Below are 12,344 nucleotides of genomic sequence, written 5' to 3'. Positions count from 1 at the left end.
ATTCCCAATTACAAGCGACACATAAATCACAACAAAACAAACAAGCACTCCTCCTTCGCAACAAATCAACAATCAACAAACTTCCTCCACATACAATGTTCCTATACTCCCATACTCAAACAATATGCAAAGAACAATTAAAAATGCCTCCACACGGGCTCACGATTTATCTAAGAAATTAAAAACAAGCCTCCACGCGGGCCGACGATTTAACTAAAGGATTGAGTAAAAAAAGTCTCACAAAGGTTCCATAACACTTCAACTCCAAATTTATAGCTTAGCTTAGCAATTTTTTTAATATTAAAATTTTATCATATTTCCTTGCTTACTTAGCTCCTTTGCTTGCCTCCTAACTCAATGCTCCTTGTCAAAGATGAACAAACACAATAAGTAACAAAAAGAAAAATAAAAATAAAGTAAAGACACGATCAAAAGAGTACTAATTGCTAATGAATGCAATAAGGAGTAAGTAAGAGAGAGAGAGAGATCTTGGGGTTTAGAGGTCACCACCAAACAATGCTTTTCTACACCCTTAACTAGTGATTAATGAGGGAAATGTGTGTTGCAATATTGATGTGTGTGTGTGTTTGGTTGGTTCAATTAGCAAGGGTGACCAATTAAGCATACATTGTCTAATCAACATGTGAAAAGCACAATATATCTAGCAATTAAGTATATATTGTCTAAATAACATGTGAAAAGCACAATATATCTAGTAAGTCTTTAATCCTTTCATTAAGCTCACAAACCAAATACACCACAAGGTCAGAGACATATGTTACTTGCATTCAAAAGCATGGAACATCAAACAACAAGCATGGATTGTCCTCCCATCTAACAACTATGCTACCACTACACTACAATTAAGCTAATGACATGAAATTAAACTAATTAAGCTAAGGGATAGGCACAATCTATCAAGAAATGAGCATGAACCATCTAGAAAATTACAAGAGCATTCTTTTTAAGCACTATGTTTTGACAATCTCTAGATCTATAGCATTAATACATATAGACATGCATCAATAACACAAGAAATAGAGATAAACACATGAACATCTATTCTAGCATACACAGACATATGGATAGAATGAAATGATCAATTAGAAGTATTAAACCACATAAATCATTGAATAAATAAGATTTATATATATAAAAGTGCCAAAACATGTATTACAACACTAATCCCTCAATAATACACAAAATCAAGATGTAGAAAGCATGCTTGGGGCTAACTCTAGCCCCAAGAGGATGTCTAGCCACTCATGGTAGTGCTTCTCCAACCCTCAAGGGCTAACTCCATGGTAGAGATTTGCTCCTTGGTTAATGAAGCGTCTTCAATGATGTCTCTAGCCTCCTCCTCCTCTAAGCTTGCTCTCCAAGAGATGATATGATGTGATATGGTATGATGTTGGTGTAAAAAGTAATCCTTATCCTTACATAGGTAGGTCAAATGACACACAAAATGAGCTTGGGTCGTGCACAAAATATTCCCCAATGATTGGATAAAGGACAACTTTGGTGAGCTGGAAATTTAACTTTTTCGCACTGGAGGAAGTTCGATCGATCGAACCTTGGACTTGGATTGATCGAACATGGCTGAGATTTATCGAACTTAGGCTAGATCGATCTTTAATGGCGGCGCTTTTTGGATAAAGACAAATCTGAGATATTTTGAAGATATTTTTGGGAAAAGGACAAAAGTGGTTAGTAGGGTGGTATAACTAGATAAGATCAATCATTTGTATAAGGACAAAGTAGTTCGATCGATCGAACTTTTGAGATCTCTGAAAATGTCATCATGGCTCTGATCCATCTTGAAGTGCTAAGATTGATCATGTTGGATCGATCGAACTTTGATTTGAGATCGGTCGAAGATGTTGATTTCCACATTTTTCTTCCTTTTGCTTCCACTTGGCTCCTTTCTTTGATTCATCCCAGAATTGCTTCATTTCTGCTCTTTTTTGGCCGAGTTAGCTTATTTTCGGGATAAGTGCCTGAAGATGGAAATAATACGAAATCAATTTAAAGCGGTAAAGTAAGATAGATAAAGGTACTAGAATGCCTAAGCTTAAGGGGTTTAAATACGCACTTTTCAGCGCTCATCACTCACATAGGGTAATTTGTGAGGACCACAATGCGGTGAGACTCGAAATAGTGTTGAAACTTTCTCTTCGCATATACTAAGGCTAATATGTTCTTTTCTGCTTTGCAATATCTTGTTTCGGCATCTGTCATTGTTTTACTTGTGTAGAAGACTAGATGTTGATTACCCCCTTCTTCTTGGATTAGAACTGCACTTATGGCTATGCTGGAGATCGCTAAATACATAGTGAAGGTTTCTTCAGCCTTCGGGGCAGATTAAATTGGAGGTGTAGTCATGTAATACTTCAGTTTAGTGAGAGCTTCTTGCTGCTGAGGTCCCCACATGTCTTTTTTCTTCGACCGTATAGCATTAAATAAAAGTTTGCACTTATCGGATAATCGGGATATGAAACGGCTGGGGGCTGCTATTTTGCCGGTTAGTATTTATACTTCCCTGTGAGTTTTTGGCTCCTGATTCTGCAAGGCATGGGCCTAAGCTAGGCTTACTTCTATTCCTCTCTTGTTGACAATATAGCCGAAGAACTGTCCTGAAGAGACTGCAAAGGAACATTTAGAAGGATTCAATTTCATATTATACTTCCTCAAGGTGTCGAAGACTTCTTGGAGGTGCCTGGGTTGATCTTCCTTCCTCTTACTCTTGACAACCATGTCGTTAATGTAAGATTCAACTGTCTTCCCCAGCATCTCATTGAAGATCTTGTTGACAAAACGTTGGTAAGTAGCCCTGGCATTTTTAAGTCCGAAGGGCATGACTTTGTAACAGTAGGTTCCCTTCTCAGTGATGAAGGATGTTTTCTCTTCATCCTCAGGATTCATGGGAATCTGATTGTATTCGGAGTATGCATCAAGGAATGTGAGTTTTTCATAGCCTGCTGTTGCATCCACCATTTGATCTATCTTTAGTAGTGGAAAATTGTCTTTGAGACAAGCTTTATTATGATTGGTGAAATCTATGCAAACTCTCCACTTTCCATTCTCTTTTTGGACCACCACTACATTTGAGAGCCATTGAGGATAATGCAGTTCCTGGATGAAGTTCGCTTGAAGCAATTTGTCTATTTCTTCAGCAATGATTTGGTTTCTTTCAGCAACGAATCTTCTATGTTTTTATTTGACTGGTCTGAATGACGGGTCCACCCTTAGACTATGGCATGAGACCAAAGGGTTGATTCCTGGCATGTTCGAATGTATCCAGGCGAATGTATCTGCATTCTATCGGATAACATCAACTAACACCTCCATCTTTTCGGCTGCTGGGGAAGAACCCATATAAGTTACTTTCTGTGGGTTATCGAGGAAAACTTCGACAGCTTCGAGAGATTCCTCAGTGGGTTTTGTTGCATCATCTTCTACCTCTGTTTCCAAATACTTAGGTAGAGGACTCTGTAATTACTGAGGATAACTTTCTTAGCTTGTGAACAACCCTCAATCTGGAGTAGTACACCTCTTCTGACTCTTGGTCTTCCTCTGACTTTTCATGTATTGCACGAATAACCTTCACTTGATTTCCTTCCACTTTCCGATAATTAACTTCCTTTAGCCTTGCCTACTTCCTTGGCCCGAGATAGTCTGTTAGGTCTCCTATGGTTATCAAATTTTCCACCTGTCGCCTAAGGGATCTACAATCATTGGTTGTATGCCCATAATCCCTATGGTAGGCGTAGTGTTTGCTTTTATCCTCTTGCTCCAGGGGTTGCCTCATTGGTTGAGCGGTTATAAATCTCACTTTGTTCTCTTGGAATAACCGAGCAAATGTGGTACGAAGAGGTGTGAACCTCTCTTTTGTCTTCTGCCTTTTCTCAGGTATTTGGACGATTGGAACTGAGGCATATTGACTTTTTTGACTTTTTGAACTCGAAGCTTTTTTTTTAGGCTTATTTTCTACCTTGACGAGGGTGGCATGTTGTACTCGGTGGGTTACATTCTCCTTAAGCCGAATGTAGATTTGTGCCCTGGCATTGAGAGTCTGCATGTCCGGAGGAGAATATTTGACTAAAGAGGCATGGAACTTAGTCCCTTGTATCATACCGATCTTGAATGTTTCTATAGCAGTCTCAGGGTGACAATCTGCTATTTCTAAAGCTGCCATGTTATATCTGGATAGGAAGTCTTGTAATGTTTCTCCTCTCTTCTGTCTTATAGTGAAGAGACTAGCGATAATCTTTTTCTGCTTTTTATTACTACAGTATTGTGCTAGGATCATGGCGCACAGAGTTTTGTAGTTCGGGATGGACTTGTGTAGCCTATTCTTGAACCACTCCAGCGTGGCTCTTATCAGACTAGTTGGGAAAACTTTGCATATGAATGCGGCATTGTCGTTGCCCAGAGCCAGATCGAGGTGGCGGGAAGGATCTCCCGTGCCATCGAATTGAATGAAGGTTGGCATAGTAAATTTTTTAGGTCTGTCGACATAGTAAATCTGATCAGTGAATGGAGTCTTCACTAGAGAGGCCTTATGCTCCCTGGCCATCTTCCCGGGTGTTTGAATCCTTAGGAGTTTCTTTTCATCAAAGGCTTCTTGGACACCATCTTGAATGCCATTTGTCCATACTATGAGTTTGCTGTTGGATTCAGCCTGTTCATCTTGTGCGCGATGAGGGTGGTTGTCCGAAGCTACTGCCTCGGTTCTCACCCTCTGCTCCTCCCGACTCTCGTTGGCTTAAGCTTCGTTAACAAGAGGAACATTGTGGTTGAGGGGAGCTTTGTCAATAGGAGGAATATTGTGGTTGGGAGGAGCTCCTATTATATTTCCTGGTGGTGGTTGTGGTGCTATCTGTGCCATGGCTGTTTGGAAAGCGTCATTCCTCTGCTGAAGCAACGCAATCTGAGCAGTATTGGTCTCGTTTGCTTAACGGAGGGTCTCGAACTACTGCAAGAACTCTTCTCGTATCTTTTGCATTAATTCCATCTGTTGATCAACTGCGGCTGCTGCTCCTCTGATTGACATCCCAGATCGTAGTAGCATAAAAGATTTCAAAACACTCATGGGGGGATATTTCTATATGTTTTCCCACAGACGGCGCCAAAGTGTAGGCTCAATAACTCACTTAACTAGAAAGTTAAAAGAATAAATACAACTCACTTAAAATAAAAGAACAATAATTAGAACAACAATTCAGAGAAAAACTTATATTGCTCGATCTTTATTGGAGGTCTAAGCCTCTATTTATATACAAATTGATGGTGGAATTATGGTAGGATTCACTATGCTTGTCCTCTAATTCATTCCATATACAACTCTTTACCAAAAATGTTATTTCTTTTTATAATTCTTTCCATTCAAGACTTTTCCTACATAGAACTTCCATATATGAAGGATCTGTTGGTAAGTAGGATTTGATCAATCTAAACTGGACTTGAATCGTATACATAATGGGCCAGATGGGTTTTCTAGTAGGCCGAGAGGTTAATATTAATAACCTTGGATTGCTATTGACTTTCTTTGGGCTTAATCTGGATTGGGCTTTGATATGTTAGCGGAGAACCAATGAGGTAATTCTTTATTATAGTGATGTGGATGATCCTTATTGGAGGGGGATTTTTCCCTCCACACAATCGGTTCGTAATTCTTTTTTAAAGATATGATAATATTCGTCTGAGTCCGTTAAAATTTTTAGTTCTCTTTTATTTTTATTTTGTTAATAAACTAATACAATTGTGATGATTTTTTTTTTAATTTATTTATATATTTTCTTTTAATGTCAATTGTTCATTTTATAAGGGGTACTATAGACTTTTAATTATGCAAATGGCATAATTGGCATTTGATTATTTTATGGAGGGTATTGTGGACTTTCCCTATGCAAATGGCATGGAGGGAATTCAATAAAGTTAGAAAGGCCTTTTGGTCATTGCACAAGGTCCACCTTTTTGACTATCATGTGGGCTTGACACCTAAGTAGGTGATGAAGCAATACATATGCATATTATAATTTAGGGTAAAGTGCACTAAACCCCCCTAAACTATGACCTAATTGCAAGAAACCCCCCTGAAGTAAGTAAAACTCCCTTAAGTATCATTTTATTGCAAACGTTAATAAGCCGTTAACGGAAAATTAAATTACTTTTTAGTCTTTGAGTTGAACGACATCGTTTTTAAGTTCTATATAATTTTAACTGCTGTTGTGGCAAATACAATCTTAGGTCCAATAAAAAGGTGACATCACATCAACCTTTTTTTTTTTTTTCTTTTTCCATTCTTGTTCTTTCTTCTTTACTGTTGCTACCCTTTTTCTTTTTCCAAGCCCAAGAGACAACCTCACATGTGTACGATGGAAGAAGAGGAAGACGGAGACGGAGACGAAGATAGAAAAAGTCAGGAAACAAAGATGACGTGGATGTCTGCGTGCTCTGAATGATTGCAAACACAAACTATTCGGCGGTGCACTGATGCAAGAGAATTGAAACACACCGACGACAAACTGAAACGCACAAGTGGAACAGATCCAAAAAAAAAAAAAAAAAAAAAAAAAAAAAAAAAAATTGTAAAAAAATTAAAGACAACATATCCAAACCAAATTGATTGAAGATATATATATATATATACTTCTACCCAGTTGAGGTTTCTCAATTCGTCAATTAATGGTTTTGGGTAGTTAATTTAATGCCCAAGGAGAAGAATTTGACAGCAGCGGAAAATATGAAAATGGGTGAAATGTTGAGTTTGGGTTTGGGTTTGAATTTGTATTTGCATTTGCAGGGGTAGAGAGAAAGGAGAGCGGAGAGATCGCCAATTGTGGTGTTGGATTCGTAGCGGTAGTTTTTGTTTTTGTTTTTGTTTTTTGTTTTTTGTTTTTTGTTTTTTTTTTTGTTTTTGATTTTTTTTTTTTTTTTTTTTTTTTTTTTGTGGGTTTTGATTGTGGGAAATGGGTCCTGTGGTGGTTGGCGGGGTGGGTATTATGGCAGTAGTTTGGGGTTAAGATGGTGGCGGTTGGTGGCCGATGGTAGTTGTTCATAGAGAGATGAGAGAGAAAGGCCAAAAATAGGTTATGGGTTTTACATAGTGAGGGAGGGTGCCGCCGGAGAAGGTGGCGACAAGGACGGTGGGGTCCCCGGCCTCTTGGATCCAGTAGCCGCAGACAAATATGGGCCTCTTCATCTAAAGTGAAGCATCGGCGATATGCTTTTCAACTCTGGCAGCACCGACTCCTTCTTCACCACCAAAGTTTCTTGAAGACTCGTATGATACGACTACAATAGCTCCTTCACACTACTGCCATGGGCGAAGATGGATGAGAGAGAAAGTAGAGAGGGAATAAAGTGGAAGAGATGGAGGGATTCCACGTTCAGCAACGTTAGAGTCGTTGGTTTTGAAGCCGGTGAAAAAATAACATTTTCCATATATATATATATCCTTAACTGTTGTAGGGTTAATTTTGTCTTTTAAAAAATTTGGACCACTCACGTGACCTGCATGCCTTCATTTTTGTCAAATATCTAATGGCGCGCAGACTTAATATTTGCAACAAATAAAATAGTTTAGGGGGTTAAATGTCTTTCAAATAGTTCTGGGGGGTTTATTGAGAAAGATAAGAAAGTTCAGGGGAGTGTAGTACACTTTACCCTATAATTTACAAAAATCCATCTGAAGGATAGATACAAAAATATTCTGCAGACTTTCGTGTCTTTGTTTTCCTTCCCATAGGCGTCTTCTTTGTACGCTAAATTGATGCTCTTGTGTTGGGAATTTGTTATAGCTTTGTGAATGGAAAATGTTCCTAAAATCATAAACTTCCTTTTAGTGTAAAGTTTGTAAACAATTCCTTAGTGTTGGCCGGGTTTTCAAAAGTGGTTTTAAAAAGGAAAGAGTTGGTTGTACTACAAGAAAGGTGTCTTCATTTTTCTCCACTCTGGTGACGTTGATTCTCCATTTTGGTGAAGTTTTGGGTTGGTAGTAAAGTATTCAAGCTTCAATTGAGGTAGGATTGTTTAAATCTCACAACCTTTACATTTGGTGAATTATATCTCTTTAATTGAATGTTATTTACTTGAAAAATTAAATAAATAAATAAATTTGAATTAAGAACCATTTTCCCGAGCAGGTGACTATGTGATATTTATTGTGTTAGTAAGCATGATAGAATTTTAAAAGAATTTAATTAATAATGTTTTTGTATATGGACATAGATCAAATTATTGATTTTAATATGTTGTACATTGTATCATTATGAATGTACATTCATCTCGTATGGTTTGGGGATGAGTCTGGAATGGGAAGGAAAGTGGAGACATCTCATTAGATGGTTGTTGAGAAAAGAATTAGAAATGAATGATGTGAAAGTTAGATGTCGGGGATTACCTCATATCTAGATCGTTATGGATTTAGAGAAGACGTAGAGACATACTATACGTGTGGTTGAGTCACTAGCCCCAAATGGCGCTTGGGATTACCCTGGGTCAGGGACAGATGACCAATCTTCTTCTCGTGGTGCTGGGGATTACCCTGGGCCAGATGTATTAACAGTCGGAATGTGTGGGTTGATTGAGGTTTCGGGAAGTGGGAGATGTCTTTGGCATTGGCATTAGCATTGCACTGTACTTCATTTTGTTATCTCAAATGATATTATTTTCCCGAGCCTGTATGATCATTGTGGATTCACGGAGGTATTAAGGAGTGCACTTTAGGCAACTCCTACTAAGTTGTGATTGCACATTCCTATTTTGTACAAATCTTTTTAGGTCAAAGGTCTCAGAGCTGTAGACGGATCTGGGTCTGTGGTTGTGGTTCAGTTACATCCCTGCTATTACAGACTTCGAGATTACGAGATCTTGGTTGTCTGTGTGGTGAGTTCACAATCCGAACTTCGGTCTTGGGCCGTGACAACAATACTTATGGAAAAAAATAAACAGGTTTTCATGCTTCTAATGAGAAAAACAAAAATATATATGCATAAAAACCATTCAGATAAATATGAAAAAATAAATACTATTATTCCTGAATTTTACAATGAATATTTTATCACCTGCATTGCACTCCTATTGTATATATACAAAGTATATACAAATTACTGTATCTGAATCCATATACCCTCACTAGGAATTTCTTGATGAACTACAAATAAAAGATAATATCCGGAAGGTGCAAGATTGACGGAACCCGGTGTCATCACTGTCACTACATAAATGGTTTCCCCTATTTTTACCAAGTTCTCTCCACTAAGCACCAATAGTCTTTGGTGCATTGAAAATGAGTGTGTGTTGAATGATGGTGCTACCATTGTAACCGAGATCAAATCTTCTTTGAGTACACCCGTTATGGTGAACCAAATGGCTACCTTTTGTCCATAGCCGAGCTTAACTTGAGAAAAGGGCAAAAGAATACTCGGACGCAAAATTGTAGACTCTGAATCTAAATACGATGGCGAGAATGCCTCCAATCTTAATTCTGTTGGAAAAAGGACTTCAGTAAACTCATACAATTGATGAGGATTGCTACCACCAACAAGAACCCTCCCGTCACGTAACAAAATTGCAGTTGAGTGGTACATACGAGGAATGGTGGTCGGGTTTTGTTCCTCAAACCGAGACCCAATAAGGCTATTGGGCCGGTAAATTACCGGATTGAGAACCGGGTACCGACCATTATCCCATCCGGCGGTACCAGACCCCGCACCATTGATGATTAATACGTTGCCGTTTGGTAGTAAAAGCATGTCACCCATAACCCGAGGCAGAGGCATTGTCTCCATGACCCACTGGGCATTCGGGTCGGTTATTTTGATTCGCCCACACGTATTCAAAGCCCCGACAAACATGCGACTTTGATTCACGCTGGTGAACGATCCTTTGGGTGCACCACCGCAAACCAAAACTTCAGCTTCAATTTGAGGTCCCTGTAAGTCCTTCAATGGAAGGAGAACTGAAGACCCAGTGCTCGGATAATTCCGAGGATCGCCTCCGGGGATTCCCGGGTACGTCCTCACAACGACATCCTTCAAGTAATCGAATAATATAGCTCGGTTATTAGCAAAAATAAACAAATTTCCATCAACATTAAGAAAAACAAATGGATATAGGTTGTTCTCTATGTATCGGTCATAGGTGTCAGCTAAGAAGCGTAAGAAATAAGGTTTTGAAGCTGAAGCAGTTTTTGGATAAAACTCATAGGTGAACTGTTTCCGCCCACCGATGACGATTTGCCGGCCGTCCGGCAATATGTGATTGGTGGCGTACCACCTCTTTTGAGTTAACCCATCGTTTACTTCCTCCCAATCACAGTCACTACATGGTCCAAAAATTCTGACCACACGTTCTCCATAATTTAATCCGCCAGTTTGGATCAGACGGCCGTCAGGCATCACAGCACCCGAGGAGCACCACAAGTCGGTGAGGACCATGAGGGGACGTATAGTGTTGGTTGCGACGTCGTATTCGACAGAGTGGGCCGTACAGTCGGTTTTCAAAGCCTTTTCTTTGGTGTCGTTGCGGCATTTGCCGTTTGGCAGTGAGATGTTGGAACGGCCGAAGTTGGTTCGGTCGAAGATGACAACTCGGTCGTTGTGGAGGAGTTGCATGTGCATGGCCACTATGCCAATGCTGGGACTTAGAAGATTCCAACAGCCGCCGGCGGCATGGGTCAGATTCAGGCTACATTGTCCGGCTGCTATGAGTAGTAGAAGCCGGAGGAGGAAGGAAAGAATAACGTTTCGGGTCATGAATTTGGTTGTTTTAAGGGGTATGAGGGTGTTTAAGAATCGATGTAAGAATGTGGTGGTGTGGAGTCCATAGATTTATAAGGTACCAAGGCAATTTTTTTTGGGAATTTTTTTTTTTTGGCATTAGTAATCACGTAGTACAATATTTAACTCTCAAAAAAGAAATAAAAAATAGTTGAGGTAGGTTTTGAAAAGAAAGAAATAAAAATGGTTACTTCAATTTTTTTTTAAGAATAGTTTTTTTATTTTAAGAAAATTAAAAATACCAAAAAAAAAAAAAAATGTATGAAAGACAATTTTCTATTTTTTTACTTCACTTTAATAAAGAAAAAGGAAAAAGTGTGGATTCTTACACAATGCATTTTTATGTTAGGATTTCCGCGGTTTTGCCAGCCGTGTCTATCAAAAAAATTCAGTTGGCAGAAGAAAAGAAAAAAACTTGTGTTATTTTGTTATTTAAATGAACCCTCTTTTCCTAATCTTGTCATACGGAGTTGTTTTCTAGAAACAAAATTAAAAGAAGATACATTCAAAGTTGAGGAATTATAATACTATTTCAAAGAATTTTTATTATTCTATAAAGTGGAGGTCTCGTAGAAAATATTAGTATTTGTAGAAAATATTAGGACTTAGAATGATTGGAGCGGGAGCTATGGGAAAAGAAAGATGTAGATGACCATGTGAGTGAGATACATGGATGGGAGCAAAGAGAGGAAAAAAAAAAAAAAAAAAGATTTGTCGGGTTTATACCAAAAAAATCGGTATAACCATTTTTGTATTTTTTTAAATTTAAAAGAGGTGTCAACCTTTTATTGGGATATGTTGGTGTGCAGGACACAATCTGTCTTGATGAGGTATAAAATTATTGTCATTTTTTTTAATCACTTTTCCTAATATTGTAATTTCAGATTATTTGTGTATTTTTTATTGGACTACATCAGTGATAAGTAGGGATGACCTACTCACCAATAAGTAGACAAATCTTGTCCCAAAAAAAAGTAACTATTATACCAAAGATGCTAGGGTTAACGAAGGACATATGATTTTTTCATAGCAAAGAAGCCAAGGATATATGGTGTTATTTGTGTTAGACTATTAATTCTAAGTATCATTATCCTTTAACCATGATGTGTTATTAACTTCCGAGATGCCATTGACACAGTTATTTTTTTTGTTATATATGTAATTGGATCTTTTCACAACAAATTATAGCAATTGGCTAGTGCAATCCTAAAATTGGAAAAAGAATAAAAGAGAAATAAAAGAGTGAATACTACAACCAAAATGGTCAATCGAATGACAAGAAAGAAAAGATAACAATTTCAACCCTGCAATTAATCAAATTGATCGATTGAATGACAAGGAAATAACAATTTCAACCGTGCAATTACAAGTTTATTCCCTTTACCTATTATCTAAGTTTCTTGCATACTACAAATTACCATATAAATTACATCTACCATATTAGTATCTATAGATTACTTGTTTATCACTTACTTACCCCAAAACCTTTTCTTATATATAATACTTTTATATAATCTTTATTTACATCTTCATCAAATTAATATAATATAATATTTTTTT

The 12,344-nt window shown here is 37.9% G+C and overlaps 2 protein-coding genes across 2 annotated transcripts; both read right to left on the bottom strand.

Moving 5' to 3' along the window:
• Positions 1–3,652: 3,652 nt before the first annotated feature.
• On the bottom strand, positions 3,653–4,576 carry LOC132277839 (uncharacterized). Its single transcript, XM_059779680.1, has one exon. It carries the CDS (start codon positions 4,574–4,576, stop codon positions 3,653–3,655), a length of 924 nt encoding a protein of 307 aa, XP_059635663.1.
• Positions 4,577–9,110: 4,534 nt separating this feature from the next.
• On the bottom strand, positions 9,111–10,739 carry LOC132279409 (aldehyde oxidase GLOX-like). Its single transcript, XM_059781367.1, has one exon. The coding sequence runs from the start codon at positions 10,623–10,625 to the stop codon at positions 9,111–9,113; it is 1,515 nt and encodes a 504-aa protein (XP_059637350.1). The 5' UTR covers positions 10,626–10,739.
• Positions 10,740–12,344: the final 1,605 nt, after the last annotated feature.

Source organism: Cornus florida, unplaced genomic scaffold, assembly GCF_030987335.1.
Source record: "Cornus florida cultivar Cherokee Brave unplaced genomic scaffold, ASM3098733v1 CherokeeBrave_3.0.0_Hap2_Chr10, whole genome shotgun sequence".
NCBI classification, from domain to species: domain Eukaryota; kingdom Viridiplantae; phylum Streptophyta; class Magnoliopsida; order Cornales; family Cornaceae; genus Cornus; species Cornus florida.
The sequence above is the reverse complement of the archived record's forward strand: the minus strand, read 5'-3'. Positions and strand labels throughout refer to the sequence as shown.